General features: G+C 30.1%; 2 protein-coding genes across 2 annotated transcripts in view; one reads left to right on the plus strand and one right to left on the minus strand.

Annotated features, from left to right (window-relative positions):
• The window catches only part of LOC134697827 (protein phosphatase methylesterase 1-like), a 31183-nt gene extending 16461 nt beyond the window's left edge, over positions 1 to 14722 (plus strand). Inside the window, exons 4-12 of the mRNA XM_063560113.1 lie at positions 1015 to 1105; positions 1623 to 1688; positions 10301 to 10538; positions 10921 to 10972; positions 11696 to 11761; positions 12127 to 12171; positions 12799 to 12896; positions 13487 to 13554; positions 14704 to 14722. Of these exons, the coding sequence (XP_063416183.1) occupies positions 1015 to 1105; positions 1623 to 1688; positions 10301 to 10538; positions 10921 to 10972; positions 11696 to 11761; positions 12127 to 12171; positions 12799 to 12896; positions 13487 to 13554; positions 14704 to 14722 (743 nt within the window). The remainder of the gene's footprint in view (positions 1 to 1014; positions 1106 to 1622; positions 1689 to 10300; positions 10539 to 10920; positions 10973 to 11695; positions 11762 to 12126; positions 12172 to 12798; positions 12897 to 13486; positions 13555 to 14703) is intronic.
• On the minus strand, positions 1099 to 9728 carry LOC134696281 (uncharacterized). The gene is made up of 5 exons (XM_063557983.1): positions 9654 to 9728; positions 8087 to 8717; positions 6419 to 6679; positions 4149 to 4206; positions 1099 to 2910 (listed from the first exon to the last, which is right to left on the minus strand). The coding sequence occupies exons 2-5, from the start codon at positions 8714 to 8716 to the stop codon at positions 2069 to 2071; spliced, it is 1791 nt and encodes a 596-aa protein (XP_063414053.1). The 5' UTR covers position 8717; positions 9654 to 9728; the 3' UTR covers positions 1099 to 2068.
• Positions 14723 to 21627: the final 6905 nt, after the last annotated feature.

The following is a 21627-nucleotide window of genomic DNA, read 5'->3' on the forward strand; positions in this document are numbered from 1 at the left end:
TACACACTTATTTTTTTAAGTTCATCTTTTCCAAACTTTTATTAAATTTTTACCCTTTAATTTAAAAAATTGATATGGTTGATTAATTTTAAACTCTGTATCCTGCATCAGTACAAATGACCCTTTATAACAGTGTTCAAATATATATAGTAATAAAATATACAGATAGATTTTTATTCTTTAATGAATTTTAAATAAATCTAATTATTTGAGTGACTTCTTCCAAGTCTTATATTCATACTATCTATATACAAGGTTATGACTTCTATGTAAAATTGAGGATGGAAATGGGGAATGTTTCAAAGAGACAACAACCCGACCATAGAACAGACAACAGCAAAAGGTCAACAATAGGTCTTCAATGCAGCGAGAAATTCCCCCAACGGGAGGCGTCCTTCAGCTGGCCCCTAAACAAATTTATATACTAGTTCAGTGATAACTAAAGCTAAAAATAATACATGTACATTTATATAAGTAAAAAATTTAGAAATAACCGTATTTTGAAAGTTTTACCCACCAGCATACCAGTGTTTTGAACTCTTGAAATACAAATATTTTCTCTTAATGAATGCAGCTTTAGGAGTATCAGTTTACAATTTCAATACGTTATGTATTTTTCTTTGACAACTAATTGATGGTTTGATAAAAAAATTAATAATGAGTCAAAACAGATTACAAAAGTAGCATTCATTTATATGACAATAATTTTGGAAGATATCATTTGATAAAGTATTTAGCATTTTAAAACTTTTTTTACAATTTGTGTGTTATTGAAAAATCAAAGTATTGACATAATACATTTACGAATGTGGACATGTTTAATACAGTAACATTCAGATTATGAAAGTACTAGCTCACAAGAATAATAAAATTACAATAAAACTGATTATGATGGTGAAAGCAAATAAATCTTAATGAGTTGTAAGTAACTTATTTACAATCATTTAATAATTTCAATAATTCAGCATCATTATACTGGACTCAATATTTACAATAGTTTGTTTTATATAATAGGAACAGCTTTGGAAGCTTTAACCAGTATGCAGAGTTTTTTGAGAGGCAGGCCAGCTGCATTTAAATCTCTGGAATATGCTATTGAATGGAGGTTAGTTCTTATACTCAGATCTATATGTGACAAGTATAAAGCCAATATGAAATATTGTATAGTTCATGAATATCACAGTAGGGACAATGTTTTGAAATAATTTCAAAAATAAATGTCATTTTCACATATAATTTTTCAAAGGTAAAATTTCGGTTTTCATAACTGACACTGTGATATGCATGTTTATAATTATATAATGGCATACAAGGCTTAATAAAAATAAGTCCTTAGGTTGAACAAAGATTTAAAAACTTGTAAATTTGAATTTAAATAGTGGTTATATCGTTAAATACCTTGATAAGCAATTATAACATCAAGATACGATCTAGAAATTATTCCAAATGTATGTCAACATTGAAAGATTTTATCTCACAATGAGTCTTCGGCAAATGAAAATGTAAGTTCTGTTATTTGATAGAATGTAAAAGAGGAATTTTATATTACAGTTTTCATACTAAATATCAACAAAACATTTTTTTAATCATATTAAACCATATACTATGTGCTTTTGTTTTAGTGTAAGAGCAGGACAAATAAGAAATGTAGAATCAGCCAAAGTTTCAATGGTCGGTCAGCTTAAAAGGTAAGAAGAATGTTTTATATCATCTGCTTACTTCAGTATAGTATTAACACATGTCCCTACCTATTAAGCATGTACAATTTGATGCATAATATATATGAAGGTCAAGACTAAATTGTCAATACTCATCTCACCCTAGATTGTACCATTGAAGTATATCTACTGTCATCTGTATATAACTTCATTGTCATTTCTTACCCAACACTAGATTTGACTGTTTAAAAGCGCTTCAAACAAAACAAAATAATGGAGTGTTATTTTCTTTTACTTTACTTTACTAACTGATTGCAATTCTAAACAGAATACATAGTACAACACATGAAAGTATAGACATTTAATATATGTCGCACAATGTTTGCCCATATGGAAAATTGACATAGGTGTTAAAGATATTCATGGAAGATGATCAGAATATTTTCATTATTAAGAGCAACCATCTTATTTTGTTTTGTGTTGTAGCTGATAAAAGAATTTCCCTTCAGCCACTCATTGTTGGTTCCTCTGACCTTTTTCCCATGTTTGAGATCTTTTGATACATGATGTATTAAACCATCATCACAGCACACATACAAACTTCCATCTTGTAGAGAAGTTATAGAGGTTGAACGTGATGGTAATTTCATGTTATATATTTTGTTATCAATATAATTGTACCAGCTTAGTGTTCTATCATTGCTCCATAAAAAAGTGAAGAATATTCTGTCACCAGAAGCATGTAACACACAGGGATTCATACATCCTTCTATTGTTGTTATTGTACATGTCTCTCCTGTCTGATAATCAACACTCAGTAGTTTTCTCCAACCACCTACTACAAACTTGTTGTTTATCATTGCAATGCCATTAACAATAAAAATTCCAGGAATTAATATGGATTTAAGTATGTGTTTATTGTTTATGTCATACGTCTCTATATAACATTCGTCCTGCAGTTCAACTATAACAGCCACTATAGAGTTGTTGACTGCAGTGACACACCATGGTGTTCCCTGTACAGATATACTGTCTATCTGTGATCCATCAGTGTTACAGATCATTAGTCTCTTTTCCCAAAGTAAACAGAACACCAGCCTACCGTCATCCATCATCTTTACATCTCTTATCCATTCTGTCTCGCCAATACTGAATAGTGACTTAAGATTGAGTTGTTGATGAAGGAAGAATATATTTTGTCCTAGTTGATACTGATCTCTTCTTTCTTTCTGTTTTCTTCTTTGGTCTTTACCTGAGTAGTAGATACAATACTGATACTAAAGAACAACTGTGAAAGTAAATTATATGTGCTGAATAATAAAGAATGGTATGATTAATCGTAATGATAACAACTCAAAGGAAACATTAAAAACTCAGTTTCAGCTTTTAACATTTTATCCTGAGCGCATACACATGTATTTGCTTAGTGTTTAGTCCAAATCATTGGAACTTATATAATAACTTGTTTATAGTACAACCACACACTTATCACAATATACTCCATTTAATTACATCATTATGTGTTAGATTACACTGTCTTATTTCTTATGACAAAAACTTGCAATTCTAACCCTTGTCATTTTATTTACAATAGATATGAAATGTGTTCTATTAGCAAACAAACTTGTTTGTCGGGATTAAAACCAGATGGATGTTATTTATATTAATATTTGTAATTATCAGTCGCTGCATTCAAATACTGAGGGGTTAAAACATACATGTTTCTGTCGATAAATCAATTTAATGAGAGCATATCATGCAAATATCAATATTTCATACTTCTTACAATTGACTGACCAATACACATAAAACTTGGAATGGAAATTATTTTCGTGAGTTGTTGTCTCATTGATGATTACCCTACAATCAGTTTTACCTTATTTAAAACTATATCCATGGTCACATATTAACGATTTGAAAATCTCTTGAAGTAATATCATTTACTGTGGATTCATTATTATTTGGTGGATGTAAATTTCCTCAATTTATAACTGATTTCATGAGTACAATAAACTGAACAAAGATACCAGCAGTGAAATTTTGTATAATACCCTTGGGGATTGATTTTATATTAAGGAAAGATACCTCTCTCTGGAAGTATTTTTCTGGAGAATGCATTTGTGTTAAAACATTTCATTTTGTTTTTCATGGTAGATTGTCTATGGTTTTTGGATGTAAATTATTAAAGGTTCAATTATTTCCACAAATAATATTCAAATAAACCAAATTGTTAATGCACACACCAGCTTATACATGATACATGCTACAAAAAGTTTTGTGAAGGGTTTGACAATTTTAACAACTACAGTATTAATGATAAAACAATCGTTTAAAGAGAAAACAATAAGGAGACATTTCCTTCACATAGTGCCTTCTTCTACTCTCAATTTTAGACTTTAGAAGTATATTTCAAATCCTAATGATGAAAAATAGATTTAATTATAGATGAAAGTTCAATTTGTCAAAAACTTGAAATATTTGTAAACTTACAGAGAGGAATTATGATTTGTCTGCCACATTCACATGTCAAACCTTTCTGTAGGAGTTCCTAGAAATGGAATAAAACTGTTGTATTATAATTGAAGTAAAAAAATAATGGGGAGATAACTCATTACAAGTTTTTAATGGCAAACCAGATGCTCTGCAGGGCACAGTTTTATGCACCACAGAGTTCGAACCCTGAACTGTACAAATTGGTCTGCACTAAGGTCCAATGGGGTCTAAAATTAAACTTAGGTTGATTTTAACAAAAATGGAATTCTTGGAGTTCTTTGATATGCTGAATCTGAAAATCATTATATGTACTTAGATTTTTGATTATGGGCCCAGTTTTCAAGTTGGTCCAATTCTGGGTCCAAAATTAAAGTTCTGAACAGTTGGTGCAAGTATGGACACAACATTCATGCTTAATACAGCTCTGAATTTGGATTGTGATTAAAAAGATGACACAACATCGGTTTCTATCACAGAATGAATTTGGTCTAAGAACTTAAACTTAAAAAATTAAAAAATTAAAAAATTAAAAAATTAAAAATTTAAAAAATTTAAATTGGACATTTACCTAGTATGGTCCAATATCCAAAATCTAAATGCATGGTAAGAATCAGCATATCAAAGAACCTCAAGAACTCAATTTTTGATGAAATCAAATAAAGTTCAATTTTGGACCCTTTAGACCTCAATGAGGACCAATTTGATAACTGGGCCCAAATATCAAAAATCTAAATACATGGTTAGATTCAGCATATATCAAAGAGCCCCATATATTCAATTTTTTTTGAAATCTAACAAAGTTTAATTTAAGACCTCGATTTGGACCGACTTAAAAACGGGGCCTATAATCTAAAATCTATATACATGTTTAGATTCAGCATATCAAAGAACCCCAAGGATTCAATTTTTGTTGATAACAAACAAAGTTTAATTTTGGACCAGGATTTTGACCAACTTGAAAACTGGCCCCATAAGCAAAAATCTTAATACATGTTTAGATTCAGCATATCAAAGAACCCCAAGGATTCAATTTTTGTTGATAACAAACAAATGTTTAATTTTGGACCCCGATTTGGACCGACTTGAAAACAGGGCCTATAATAAAAAATTTATATACATGTTTAGATTCAGCATATCAAAGAACTCCAAGGATTCAATTTTTGTTGATAACAAACAAAGTTTAATTTTGGACCCCAAATTGGACCAACTTGAAAACTGGGCCCATAATCAAAAATCTAAGTACATGTTTAGATTCAGCATATCAAAGAACCCCCAAATTTCCATAATCGTTAAAATCAAACTAAGTTTAATTTTAGACCCCTTTGGACCTTAATGAAGACCAATTTGAAAATGGGATCAAAAATTAAGAATTTACATACACAGTGAGATTCTGCATATCAAAGAACACCAATTATGCAATATTTTATAAAATCAAACAAAGTTTAATGTTTGACCCTTTGGGCCCCTAATTCCTAAACTGTTTGGACCAAAACTCCCAAAATCAATCCCAACCTTCCTTTTATGGACATACACCTTGTGCTTTTTAATTTCATAGATTTCTATTTACTTATACCAAAATTATGGTGCGAAAACCAAGAAAATTGCTTATTTGGCCTCTTTTTGGCCTCTTATAAACTGTTGTGACCAAAACTCCCAAAATCAATCCCAACCTTCCTTTTGTGGTCATAAAGCTTGTGTTTAAATTTTATAGATTTCTATTTACTTAAACTAAAGTTATGGTGCGAAAACCAATGCGTCTTCCAAAAACGACGACAACAAAGACGATGCCTACATCATACAAAATTTTGACAAATTGTTTAACAGACAACCTTCAATATAAGCTATTTTTTCAAATACTATGTATACAATATTTTTCAATAACACCGATATTAATTGTAGTTCCAAAATGTTCTACTTGAAACCATAATGTGTTCAGAAAGTGTTTTTTTTTTTATTAAATATACAACTGAAATGGATTTATGAAATCAAAAGGAAGGGATTTAGTGACTCAAACAATTTACATTTTCAGAACCCATTTAAAAACGGTATATTTATTATTGTTAATCATCTTCAAGTCACTGTGAGGAGACTGCTCAGAACTTGTGCAAATTAAGACAGATTATAGGATCATTATAAATAATGGTCAAGTAGATGAATACAATGACTGGATTTTAACACATATATAGAGACTTTTGAAAGGCAAAGAAGTAAAAAAATTACCATAAAAATTTGCAATCCATTTTGTTTATCAGTAAATTATGATTTACCTTAAGAAGATCATTTGTTTGCTGAACTGATGTTTCTATTCCTTGGATGGAATTTCCCATTACTTGAACTCTTGTATCCATTCCTTCAACTCTTGTATCCATTCCTTGAACTGCTGTATCTGTTCTATGAACTGCTATGTCTATTCCTTGAACTGTTGTATCCATTGCCTGAAAAACTGTTTCTACAGAACTGTTTAGTCCACTTATTGAAGAACTGACAGCTTGGATGGACGAATGAACACTTTCCATGGTTGACTTTATCTTCAATAAAAAAAATTATAATACACTCTTGAAGGTCTTGATTGCATTTTATTGGTGGACAAGCATAATTTTTTTTTTAAATGACACAGAAGAGTGATTTTAATTTCTAAAATTTTCGATTGGAAATAAAGTGATTTTCTCTGAGCTGTTCAAAGTCCTTAAATAGTGTCATGAATAATAAAAGCTTTGCCCACTTAAAACTAAAGGCTCTAAAGAGCCTGTGTCGCTCACCTTTGTCTATGAAGGAAACAGATGAATTCATGATAAAATTGTGTTTTGTATTTTGGTCATGTTGACTTATTTGTAGATTTTACTTTGCTGATAATTATTACAGTCTACAGTTTATCTCTATCTATAACAGCGACCTAACAACCAGTTGTCCAATTCATCTGAAAATTTCAGGGCAGATAGATATTGACTTGATAAACGATTTAACCCATGTCAGATTTGCTCTTAATGCTTTGGTTTCAGAGTTATAAGCCAAAATCTACATTTTACCCCTATGTACTATTTTTAGCCATGGCTGCCTTTTAGATTGGTTGGCTGGGTCACAGCACACATTTTTTGAACTACATACCCTAATAATGATTGTAGCTGAATTTGGTTAAATTTGACCCAGTAGTTTCAGAAGAAAAGATTTTTGTAAAAGGTAACAAAAATTTATGAAAAATCGGTAGAAAATGACTTTAAAGGGCAATAACTCCTTCAGTGGTCAACTGACCATTTAGGACATGAGACTTATTTGTAGATCTCACTTTGCTGAACATCATTGCTGTTTACAGTTTATCTCTATCTATAATAATATTCAAGGTAATAACCAAAAACAGCAAAATTTTCTTAAAATTACCAATTCAGGGGCAGCAACCTAACAACAGGTAGTCCAATTCATCTGAAAATTTCAGGGCAGATAAATTTCGACCTGATAAACAATTTCTACCCCTGTCAAATCTGTTTATCTCTATCTATAATAATATTTAAGATAATAACCAAAAACAGCAAAATTTCCTTTAAATTACCAATTAAGGGGCAGCAACCCAACAACGGGATGTCGGATTAACATGAAAATTTTTAGCCAGATAGATCTTGACCTGATAAACAAATTTACCCCCCTGTCAGATTTGCTCTAAATGCTTTGGTTTTCGAGTTAGAAGCCAAAAACTGCGTTTTACCCCTATGTCCATTTTTAGCCATGGTGGCCATCTTGGTTGGTTGGCCGAGTCGCAAACACATTTTTTAAACTAAACACACCAATGATGATTGTGGCCAAGTTTGGTTTATTTTTGCCCACTACTTTCAGAGGAGAAGATTTTTGTTATAGTTAATGACCACGGACAATGATTGCCTTTTGGGCCAGATGAGCTAAAAATAATGTACATTTATAAATTAGACAGTACATAGAAATTATACCTCTTCTATCTGTTGATGAAGATCAAGAAGGAATGTGAAGTATTTTTTACACAGTGACTTGTCCAGTGGTCTGTGTTCTATCTTGATGAGAGAATCATTTTTACTTGGGTCAAGTCGCAAGACATAAGTTCCTAGATCTGGCCATAAGGTATTGTATTCAGTTTGGGTTATACAACCTGTTGTATTATGACTTAAGTAGTCATTCTTGTATTGTCGTAACAATTGAACAGCTTCCTCTTCAGGTTGTGATAGGTTACAACAGTTCAATAAAATTAAACTGGAAAGGCTGATATCTAGTTCATTAAGTTGAACAGGATTAGCTGTGAATTTGCAGTGACAGTTGTGGATACCAGGTCCTGGATTTTCAGAATATAACTTGTTCCATTGGCAGTAAACCAAAGGCAGTGCAGAAGGATTACGACAGTTTGTTTTGTCCTTACAACACCATGAGTTTCTGTGTCGTAGGTGAAATAGGGTGTGAATGACTTGTTGACTGTTGATAAATGCCTGTAGGGATCCAAACCCGCCAGCTGTAAAGTCATTCTCTATCTTTTGTTGAAACAAGGGCGTAACAACTTCTAAAATAACAGATCCAACCACCAAGTATCTACGTTGATCTTCTCTGTCCATCCTACAATTTATTGAATAAAAAACTGTAAACAATGCTTGGTGTTTTGATTTTAATTTCTGTTGCATATCTTCAGATATTCATCATTAAGGAGATTTTATAACTGATTTTTACCTTCACAAATGTAATATGCATGCATGGAGATATACCTCATATATTCATTCATGTGTCTAAAAAAAAAAAAGTAATGCAATTTAACCTTTGATAAGCAGTGAATTTTAAGTTTATGTGCTTGGGACATTATCTTATTGTGTACCTTTGAAAATTTAAATTCAGGAAAGAATCTCTTAAGGTGGTACCTAACACTTTAACTAAAATTAATTTGGCTCGTTTAATTTTCTTAAAATTTTGACAAAGTAAATTATTTACTTTGTCCCTTTGACCAAAATATAAAAATTTCCAAAAAATTGAACCAACCGTTTGATCAGAAAAATTACTCTGGATATATAGCAGTTTGACAAACGCTTTTTTTTATCATTGAAAAGCTTAATATTCCCCTATAAACACAACGTCATTTAAACGTTCTGCTGATTTTACAGAGTTATCTCCTTGTAGTGTTAGGTACCACCTTAATTATCATTCTTATTTGTGTCTTGAGTATTGATCTACTTATTGGTCAATTATTGATTGAATGACAATAACTAAAAAGAAAGTATGTTGCATTAAAACATGTGTCAGCTTTCGAAAAATAGAAATTAAACATGCTAGCTTTTGTATGTGTGCAGATAAATCACTTATATATTGTTATTTATACACTTATTACATCTGATTGTAGGTATAACAGAAGAGAAAGTGGGTCACATAGAAATAAAATGTCTGAATTGAGCTTGTGGTTTTAATATGCAATCACAAGTTCATAGTATAAAATTATATTAATTTAAGATGTAATGTTTTGAAAATATTGAAAAGTATTTTTTGTTCACACCACTTAGGTCTTACCTTTGTCTTGATTACCTGATTTCATTAAATTTTCCTACATCTTGTTCATACTACTTTCAGTTTGAAATAGGAAATTCCCTTTACTATTTATAGTACCATACAAAGGGTCACATGATTTAAGTTTCATGTAACAAGTTAAGGAGGGAACTTTAAAACTGAAATTTAAAATGTGAAAAAGATATAAACCTTGTGTTTTAAATCATTTAATTTAAGTTATTAGGTTAAAACTACTTTTACAAAAAGTCACAGATGACTTTGTATATCCTCCCTCGACCCATATCTGCACCTCAACTAATTCTGGATCATGTTATAATCTATATTTAATTGTTAGACCCTTAAATGTTAACATTTGATGAAGATAAGGATACCGTAACAATTTGCCAGATAATTAACTCGTAAATGAAATTGATTTTAGCTGAAACCAACAATCCAAATGTAACAGAAATGTTAATAATAAAAGTCAGCATGAAGGTATACAGGTATAAACTGAAGACTTTTCGTGAATTGCAGTGTTAAATGTTAAAGTTTATGATTAAATCAGCCAAAATTTCAGAAAAATATTTCAGTAGGACTGCTTGAATTTTGGGACAATTCAAGGTGGATTTAAAGATGAACGTAATTTTCTTTCAAACTTGATTATTTTCTAGATTAGACACTGCAGAAACAGCTACCTCACAACTTGATCATGAAAACGAGATGGAAGTTGTCACATCAACAAGTGATACAATAGCGGAAGAGGATGAAGAGGAGGAGAATGGGGAAAGTAAAACATTTAAAAATAGCACAGACCGATTACAGAGTACAGACAAACTAACCTCAGACACAGCCGAATCATCTAAAAAACCACAGCAACACACAGAAAGTTTAAAAACACCTGAAAGTTCTGTATGTTTTTATGAATAATGATAAAGACATTGGGAATGAGATTTAATTATTATTTAGAAATAGATAGTTCCTATTTGCTTTAAAATATGTACCTACAAGTTTTGAGACTTGATTTATAGAAAAATCTTATGATAAGTTAAATCTTAAACAATAAGCCTGATGCCAGAAATACACCTTATTTTCAGTCAAATAATTATAATTTTGGGTTTATATATGTTGAAAAAAAAACCTTGCTGATAGCTGAATTATATGTTGAGATTTCTACTCTTAATAACTTTTAATTCCTTTTTTTGATATTTTTCTTAAAATACAAATGAAGAGAAAAATTATGTTAACACATATTTTAATTTTATGGTCAACAGTTTAACCATATTTTTTTCAGACAAAATATACTTGGAGGATAGATTTGGGCAAAACAGAACCTTTTTGGAAAGGTATTAACCTAAACATTTTATAATAAGCATTATTTATTAAATGTTTTTAATCAGCATATCATAGGATTTTTTGTTTTTGGCATATATAAGTAGCACCACTTAATTCATATTTTCTGATAAATTGTGATAAACTAGTCAGTTTTGAGGATCAAAAATTTCTAACCAGAAAAAGATCTAAAAATAACATTATCATCTATGAAGAGTGTTCATTTCAGAGGCTGAACATGTTTGTTTCTTCTTTTAAATGTGTCATCAATAAAGTGTTGAGAAATTATTTTTGTCTATTAAATTGCTTTATGATACATGTACCAATTGGGAAATGTCAATGTATACATAAATTCATCCAATTTCTATATGCATTTAAATCAAAGTGAAAGTTTGATAAAATTTGATATACAATCGACACATTTATTTAATTTCTTATATATGCATTTGGAATAGTGCATTATGTATTTTCCATTATATCACAAGAGAAACAGATTCTACAGTTTTGCCAAGTTGAATACAATTCTCAATACCAGTAGTTTAATTACTTCCAAACTTTGGAATGATCTGTAAATTAATATTTTTAAGTTAGAAGATTTTTTTTTGGTGAATAAGTATTTTAATGAATGTATTAGTGTTGTAGCATCTATATTTATATGAATCTTATGTTCTTAATTTAGATCTCTGAACACTTTTTTTCAAACATCAGATCATGCATTGACTATCTTTATATTGTAGGCTGGTTTCAAGGGCTTTCAGAAAAGTTTTTATCATGTGATTGTCCCAAAATGTTATTACTAGCAGGTAAATTGTTTAAGAAGATTTGTTTGCATTAAAAGCTTGAAGGTGCAAATTACAAGTTAATTGGAATTACAAGTCATATGTTGAAAGATTTGTTTGCATTAAAAGCTTGAAGATGCAAATTACAAGTTAAATGGAATTACAAGTTATATCTTGAAAGATTTGTTTTAAGATAAGAATTATTATTTTTGTATCTCATTTTCTTTAGTTTGAAATTTAGAAATGCAAGTGTTACAAAAAATATAATGTTCAGATATCAATACCAAATAAGTGTATGTATTTTCAACGTGTTGCGATGCTAGATGAAATGTATTTATATATTTATACAGTAGCATTTGTTACATGATACACATATTGTTGTTTTGTAGGGGTGGATAGACTAGACAAAGAACTTACCATAGGTCAGATGCAGGGTAGGTGTAGTTGACAATATTAACAGTTATTGGTGTGAAATTATCAACTGTTATGTTTAATTCTTTTATTTTTTTAACTTTAAGATATCACAATAAAAACATTTTGGAGAATTACACACAGAGAAACAACAAATAGACTGTTTATTAAAAAGAATGGTTGTGCCATTAATTAGATAATCTTAAAGAAATAAAACTGCTACTGCTACCAATAACTATTTGAAGAAATGAATCCACTATGGATGGAATGAATAGGGTGTTAAATAACTATAGTGTTACTAGCTAAAAGTGGTTTTCTAAAGGTATTCAACAGCAAAAGGGACTGTCACGCTTTTGGTATTTGCAATAGGAATGAATGAAATAGGTTGACCTTCAGTGGCATAATTTTGTTTTAACTTAATGTGGGACTACAGGATGTATTTCTAAATAATTTTTTATACTAGTATGTATTATTTTCATTTTTCTGTGAAAATGCTGCAATTTGAGGCGCACACAGAAAACACCAATTCACTGTGAAGGGACAATCTGTCTTACAAATCAGTTCATCATATCCCTTATGTTCTGTTAAACTAAACATAAAGAACTTTCATGCTACATCACCTTATTAATATTTGGAGATTTTTTTTTCAGGAAAGTTCCAGATGCAGGTTTTACCTCAGTGTGGTCATGCTGTGCACGAAGATAGTCCAGATAAGGTATATGATATAAATATTTTTGTACATAATTTTGTAGGCCAGACGTGTGTTTTGACTTTTAAAGATGAGTGTTAATTGATTCAGATATTATTTATTATTTATTTTTTGGATTATTGAAGAAGAGAACAAAAATTTTAAGAAAATCTGCAAACAAATATATGTATCAAATATCAAAATTAGTATATGACCTACCAAATTAAACAATTTACCAGATTGGTTATCACATAAGTAACATGACAGGTGCCACATGTGGAGAAAGATCTGCTTACCCACCTGAGATCACCCCTAGTTTTTTGTGGGGTTTATATTGCTTATTCTTTAGTTTTCTATGTTTTGTCATGTGAACTATTGTTTGTCTGTTGTTTTTGTTTTGTTTTTTTATCTTTTTCTTTAATCTTTTTGTGATAATTGTTAGGATTAGAGAAAGTCTTTTTCTTTAATCTTTTTGTGATAATTGTTAGGATTAGAGAAAGTAGGATTTTGTTATCTTTCTGTTGTATACCACTAGATTTTTTTCTCTCAACAACCCTGCATATCATTGGTATCCACTTAAGGGTTCTACTTACATGAAACTTTAGAGAGGTTGTTTCAGAGATTCTTTACTTACTATTGTTCTGTTATAGGTGGCCGATGTCCTTGCCACATTTATGGTCAGATATAAAGTTGCTCAAGCTACTCATAATTTTGAAAGGTATTCTATTCATAGTTGTGTAATTTAAAGTTATTTGTTTAAATGCAAGAGTTTGGCAAGCCAGTTCTATTAAACACTTTTACACAAAAGGAGTACAGAAATACCAAATAAGATATAACAATTTCATTTCACAAATGAGGACTATCATTTTTTTAATGACTTCTACCAAAAGCAAAAAGAAAGTTTAAATTCAATTTAAAAGAAAAAGAGGCAAACTTAACAAGAAGTTTAACCACAAAAATAAAACAGATATATGCAAATATCACTAAAGGTGAAGCAATAATCCAAAAATCGTTACCTTAAACCTAAATAATGGGTAATACAGACCCTATCAAGAAGTATTCAGTGATCACAGATAATCTTGTACTAGTGGTAAAGACAATTTTGAACAAGGCATGTAAAAATCAACGATAAATTTGCATTTTGGTGTGATCAAAAGACAAATACTGTTTAGTGCTGTATTTGTACAAGGCTTAGAAACAAGTATAATTCAAGCTTCTAAGCATAAAGTGTTTAGAAAGAATTAAAATCAGAAAACTTAATATCACTCGTAGGTAATCACTTTAATTTATGTATAGATTTTAATCTTGTAATTTATAAGTTGTTTTGAGTTCTCTTGAAAGAAATAGTATATTCTAGATCAATATTATATACTAGATTTATAAAAATTGCTTTGTCTACACACACAATAAATTGTCCGAAACCATTAACATTATAAAGTGATGATGTCATGTCCCAATCACATGTATATTCACGCAACATGTTCAATTTATAAGTAATTGAGCATTTCCTTACTTAATATAATCAAACAAAATAAAAATACTTTACAAATAAAGTAAATAATTTGTCTTATAATATTAGCAGTAGGATGTCTTTCTGTGATGCTTCCATTGTGAAAAATCGAGCGGTTATGGTGACTGGTAACTGATAGTAACTTGTCCATCCATACTTGATATGACATCTATACTGAAAATTGTTTTAAAAAAGTATGAATATAGTTTGCTGCATTAATATTGCTGCAGAATTCTTTGTATTGCCTATTCTCTTATGTATTAAAATGATATTTTTGTGATTAATACATATGAAACTGCGACTTTTAAAATGTGACATGTTTATTGTTATGTGATTTGATTTAAATTATCTTTTCAGAGCATTCCCAGGCTGTTGAATATTGGATGACAGCTTTATGCATTTCACATGTTGGACAGGCAATAACCAAGCAAACTAGTTGATTTTGGATACATAATTGATCCTGCATAAATGTGCCTTTACATGCGCAAAATGTCTTTTTAAAAGAACATTTGAATGTTTTTGATGCTTGTCTGTTTGTTAGCAGCTTTAGCAAATATTTTAAAAGAAATATCTTGAATGTAAATATTTGTATGTACTTTTCCAAGTGCTAAATAAATAAATGATAAGTCAATAAAAAAATAAAAAATTATCCAGAGGAGTGAAATGAAGTCATAAATCAGATGATTTAATTTTTTTTCATCAATTAAAGCTTATTTAGAATATTCATTTGGTATTTATGGGAATCATTATCAATTTTTCGTTTTAAACACAAGATTGAACCAATGCCTTGTAAATCTGTAGTAAGTTAGAGTCCCTGCAGTGGATACCTTGGGTATGCAGGGTCCTTACGATAAAACACATAAAATTTAAAAGGTCCTGTAACAACAACACTGGAGAGACTGCTGCAGAAATTTAGTAAATGACCGATATGTTTCGTTGCCCAGGATCATCAGGATACAAATATTACAGAAAGGTTAGCTAAGGTACAAAATTTTTCGGTTTGTTTACTAGTTATGAGTTATCCTTTGGATGTCTTTTCCCTCTCTTTTATCACCCACATCGTTAACATATAATTTAAGGATCTACAGGTTAAGAAAAATTTACACTTAAAATCATTTTCTGTTATTACACAAATTGATTATTGATAAGTTGCAAAAGATTTTATGTTGTGATTTATGTTGCTGAATGTTGTAAAGTGAAAATAATTAGTTAGAAGGCAACCACTGTTTATAGTTATTTTTTTGAAAAAAAAATGATTGTTTTTGAAGGATCAGTCTAGCAGCTTTTAAAGTAAACAAATTGCTAATGATGAAATAAAATTTGAAGATATTATGCAATGTAAATTTATATTTCAAACAAATCATAATAACCTAATTGGGTTTGAAGTCTCAACCTATGAAGCTTCTTTTGGGAAATAAGATTGGCTTAGTTGTGTAATTATTTTGTATTATAACATAAAACTAAGCTTATCAAAATTTGCTTCAAGTGGTTTTTACACCAAATAATTGTTATTATGAAAAGCCATACTACTGTCTGTAGTGAGATGCTCTATGGGTGGTTTTATATTTCGGATTTAGTATTTGTAAGCAGTCATACAGGATAGATTAATATTATTTTATTGGATTGTTCTTTCTTGTAAAACGTCTATTTCTTTGAAGATACTTTTGACATAGATGTTTTTATTAATATTTTATTTTCATTTGGATACAAGTCATGATTGCTACAGTAACTGTTTTTTGACACTGCTTAGATAAAGATGTGATTTTTGTTAAATATTACTTAAATTAGTTTGTCTGATAAGTGGGTTTTATTTGTGCTGAAAGTTTTCATTCACTTTATGTTGATACCAAAAAAATCGAGAGATCTAAATTTCTTTCATCTTGCAAAAGTATTTAATTTTTTTTTTGACTTTTCTACACTTTACACAAGTAATTCATATTCTAAACTAAAAGACAAATTGAAAGAGTCGGTATCGCTTTGTCTTATAAAAACAAATGATCAATTAAGTAGATACAAGTATCTTGTCTTGGGGAGGGATAAATTCTTCTTTGTAAAAAAAATCACTCTGATTAAAAAAAAAATTCTGAAACTGACATTATCAAGATGCATGATTTCCTGATTAACAACATGTTTGTTCCTTTTCAAGGGCGTGTTTTTCAACAAACTATCGACATTCCAATAAAAACCAATTGTTGCCCACTTCTTGCGGACTTCATTATTCTTATGGGACTGACTTCATACAGGAACTTCTTTAAAAGAAAGAAAAAAAGTTAGCAATATCCTTTATACACTTTTCGTTATATAGACGATGTTCTTTCTCAAAATGATTCAGGATTTGCTTTAATCTTTCCAATTGTGAACTTTCCATTTCTATGTAGCAACATTCCAACCAGCAACTTCATACGGAGTATATATCTCCCAATGATACAGTATTCCCGTGCTTGGAATATACGTTTCACAGAGGATATCGGATAAATTCCTAATATTGTAACTACAATCCCATTCCTTTTTCACGAATGTGACCTTCTAAATAATACTATTTATCAGGTTTGTAATAACACGAGCAACACGATTGGTGTCACATGTGCACATGAAATGATAATCCTTCCAGAGCATCTGAGTTATCCCGAGTTTTTAGTGGTTTTCGTGTTGCTTAGTCTTTAGTTTTCCATGTTGTGTCATGTGTACGATTATTTGTCTGTTCGTCGTTTTCTTTTTAGCCTTGGAGTTGTCAGTTTATTTTTGATATTTGAGTTAGAATGTCATAATTACCACCTTTTAAGTGATGCTGAGAATCAATAGAGGAGGTTGTAGAATGAGTTCATAGAGTGGATATAATTACTATACATAGCAGTAAACAAAGTTTGGTCAGTTTACAGATTACTTGTAGATAATCTTCACAAATCTTACAAACCATCAGAAAAATGTGACATTCATGCTCGATCAAAAAGGATTACATTTCTTGAACCTATGCATTTCTAAACATAATGTGCCAATTTGAAATATTTATCAAACATTTATTTTTTTAGGGCAAAATCCAGGCCTTAATGTCCCTACTATGTCACGCAGTTGTTTTCCGACTTTGTAGATTACATATCAACTGAAATGTTTTCCTCTCTTTTTGTCCTGAACGTAGTACTCATTTGACCCTTTTAACATTTTGGATCGAGCATTACTGATGATTTTGTAAAACATAACGTTCGTCTAGCGTACAAAATGTTTATGCTTGAATCTATGTAAGGTTTATATACAACCACTGGGTCGCTCTTCTACTGTTGTATGTGTCTCCCCCGTGGTATAACCATTCCAGTAGTCATTAATTATATGTTTACATTCATTGATGTATTAATCGGAATTTCGAGCCATCCATGCTTTCCAAGCTAGTATTTATTTAACCATTGTAACTTTTAAATGCGAGCTTCATTGACGTATCCTTTTGCTGACAGTCTTAATCCATATATATGATGAGTTTATTCATATAGTAAACGAAAAACAAAAATGACAAACAACAACCACAAAAAAAAGCACTGAATTGCAGGATCCTGAATTGACACGTACTTAGATTGTCGGAGTTTACCATGGTTGGAAGCATGGAAAAGGGATGATATGTCACAATATCAAATTTAAAAATCAATTTCTAATTAGATTGCACACAAATACAATTAACTAAAAAAATCATGGGTTTTACTCATTATTAAAGGCTGTATGGTGATATATATAGTTGTTAAGTTCTGTGTCATTTAGACTCTTGTGGAGGGTTGTCTTATTGTCTATCATATCACATATTTTTATTCTTATAGTACGTACTAATATCTCACAAAACATGTTTAACCACGCAGCATAAATGATCTTGTCCTTAGTCTGGTATATATGTACATTGATTGCAAACTCGTGCAGCTAGATTGTCCCAGTTCTGTTTGATTTCATATTATATTCATGTATAAGATTTGATGTAGGTAGAATAAGTCAACCAAATAGTTTGCTCTTATTTCTCTCACCATGTTGAATATATTTGTCCCGATCGTAAGCATCACTATGACATCCATTATCGAAGTACGATTCTGGTGCAGAAAAATTGATACCGTTTAATATATCTCATTGACACTCTTTTCTTTTTAATAGCTGGACATGCCTAATTCATGTGAAACCCATTCCTAGCTAAATTCACATCAATACGAAGATCGAATTATTCACTTTCTAGTACTTCTACATCCCCACAACAAAAAGATACTAAGTACAGATCTGAGAATACTCACAGTTAACTGACAACTACTAGTAATAAAATATCATCCATTTAAGACTAAATTATCAATCCGTACACACCCGACATCCAATGGATTTCGTTTAAAGACGCCTTAAACAGTCACGGAAAGACACGACCTTGTGCAATGCTAAAATACTGGCATCGGATATATAGGCTTTTTTTTACCTGATTGAAACAAATATGTAATTAAAATTATACCATCATGTGCCACTTTTTGAGTAAATTGAGGTTAAACTTTCAGAAATTTCCTCAAAATTCGAATTTATGGACGTATTTTTCCTTTTGATAGAAATACCTTTGTTTTTGTTTTATACGACAAACACGTACAGGCTGTTTATTGTTAAACTATTTTAATTTATGTTTTACATAAATGTTTTATAAATTTGTACATTTTATTTTTACAAATAACGCATATTTATCAATTGTTCATGGTTGTAGGAAGAAACGTCATTTTGTACTGTATATTTATCAAATTAGAAAAAAAATCCTCTATTGACTTTTTCATGAAAATTGGTACACACAATCTTGATACGTAATTTAATCAAGTGGCATTTTAAAAAACATAGGTCCATGAACTGGTTTTCAAGTTAAATCTGTCGAAAACTGCATCTTTCCCAATAATTAACAGTTTCAAGTCACCAACATTTTATAACAGGCTTGTTTTTAATAAATGTCCAAAATATTGAAATATTCTCCTTTTTATGAATTCGTCCCAACATTCTAAGACTTAAAATCCTCATCCTTAAAAATCAAAAGAGAACTGCTGTCTATTAATGTTAACAATTCTCTCAATTTTCATTAATTTTCGAATTATCGTCAGCAAAACTGTTAGTAAACTCAAAAATAACACACTTTTTTATTTCAGAATCTCAGAAAGTACTATCTACAACTAATAAAAACCCAAAGAGAGCTTACGTCAATACATATAACATTGTATAAACAATTTACCAAAGTTTCGTGATAATGTACAACATATAATAAAAAGTACTAATTGGTCAACTAGCTTGTTTAAAAGCTACATGTTGATAGAATGTGAATAGATGATATAGTAAATGATGAAATAAGTCAAGTCTGTCAGAATAACAAAAGAAAAACGGGTGCGGGTATGTCTAAGCCTGCTATTCCTTTGCAAATTAAACATTTTCTGAGTCACTTTATTTTAATAGTTTCAATAATTTAAACCAAGTAAAAATATTCTATAATATAAGATCACAATTATAAGTTAATACATTACTTGAGGATTTATGTTACCAAATTGCTTTCATACATCGATTTTGACGACCTAATTCAAAATCTAGACTAATGGTGGTCTGATGTTATAAGTTTCAAATGTCGAAAACACTCATATAACCTTAAACCTTTTGAATGGTGTATATGTAGTTTAGCTTTACTATCCTCAAAAGTTTGTCTATATTTGGTGGTCCTTTGCTGGTTTTTTTATAAACATTTATGTTGAATGACTTTACATTGCCTTTCACCAATAAAGTCAACACTTTTGTAAGGAGTGGTGTTTTCGTAAAAGATGTAAACATTTATAGATCTATTTTAATACTGGTATATATGATGAGTATATTTATGAGTATATTTATATGCATACTCCCAAATAAAGATATTATTATGGTCTCCAACCAGAATGATCATGATTTCTTGTGAACATTACCCCACACACATTGAAAAGAGACCTTCAAAAAAGAGTTGCTGTAAGGGAATTATTATGGCATTTCTCTATGTGTATTCTTTGTAAAATTCATTATGATTTAACCATTAAAATAGATATAAGTTCCATATTTGAATAAATATGATAAGCACATACAAAACAAATCAAAGTGCGACTTAAAAAATGAAATGTAACCAAATATATGAAACTTCCCTGTGGTATATATATACAAGTACATTATACATCCACATTTTTAAACACATATATTTGCCCTATTAGATATTAGCAACAAATTATGTACATGTATTTTGAAAAGGTCAGTAAACAAGGGTGGATTTTGTATTGAATTCCCGAATTTTTACAGTTTTACATTTACTTTTACTTTATTCCACCATAATCGTCCATACATTGTATTTGAAAGAAACAAACAAAATTTAATAAATAATTACCTGCATTAACGATACAAAATAGTTTTCAAACCGTTTCATATGTTTCTTGAATGATTTTTTTTAAAGGCTTCAATTTCATTTTAAAGCAAGTTTTCTTTTGTTATCAATAGCCGATTTGTCTGAAAAGCATTATCGTTTTTTTTAATTAGCATTAGTTTCTACAACGAGAACTGAGTAAAACATTTGATCTGAGACCGCCTCAGCAGTTAGTGCATGATACATATTTAACGAAAAGAATGCTCTATTTTGTGAGCAGTTAAGCACCTTTTCTATATTCATTTCAAGGAGACGGACATTATCAAGAATTCCTTAGAAAAATATGATGCAATTCTTTAAAAATTGGATGAATCCGACGCGCTTGTCTTGATTTAGGATACTCAGGAACGGCAGAAGCCGAATATTTGAAAGCAAATATTAATAAGAGATAATAAAAACTGTACTGTGGATTACATCTTTTCGGTTTCTCCAATTCTCTTTATAATTCAATAGAAAATTTGTAAATCGTTGAACTTTCACCTGAATTGGAAATCATAGATTAATTATTAACTCGCAGTTTCAACAACAAGAACCTTAATTTTCATACAATTCCTTCTGGTTTCAACCTTGTGAAACAACTTCTACCAAAGTCAAAGAGGGTAGAAAATAGTCTAAAAATAAAACATTATAGCCCATGCGACATTTATTTACTATTCAGTTAAATTTAGTTAAAAATCTCCCAATGACTTTAATGCTTATCTATGACTTGAATTAAATATATACCTGATTTACCTTCAGAAATTGCAATCTTTCATATCCTTATCATTCATGAAAGTTTAAATAAAGCATTATCTTTTACAACAATAAAAAAAGGGTCATGCTTCATTTTTAGGCATTCACATTACCTTCTTTACGAACACTGTAGTTTTGCACTT

Source organism: Mytilus trossulus, chromosome 14 (genome assembly GCF_036588685.1).
Source record: "Mytilus trossulus isolate FHL-02 chromosome 14, PNRI_Mtr1.1.1.hap1, whole genome shotgun sequence".
Taxonomy (NCBI): domain Eukaryota; kingdom Metazoa; phylum Mollusca; class Bivalvia; order Mytilida; family Mytilidae; genus Mytilus; species Mytilus trossulus.

Bases quoted from the DNA above. Each gene is read 5' to 3' on its own strand.
- LOC134696281 (XM_063557983.1), bottom strand. From the start codon at position 8,716: ATGGACAGAGAAGATCAACGTAGATACTTGGTGGTTGGATCTGTTATT. The intron at 6,680-8,086 runs GTATAATTTCTA...TTTTTATTGAAG, and splicing joins TTCATCAACAGATAGAAGAG to ATAAAGTCAACCATGGAAAG. The intron at 4,207-6,418 runs GTAAATCATAAT...TTCCATTTCTAG, and splicing joins AAACAAATGATCTTCTTAAG to GAACTCCTACAGAAAGGTTT.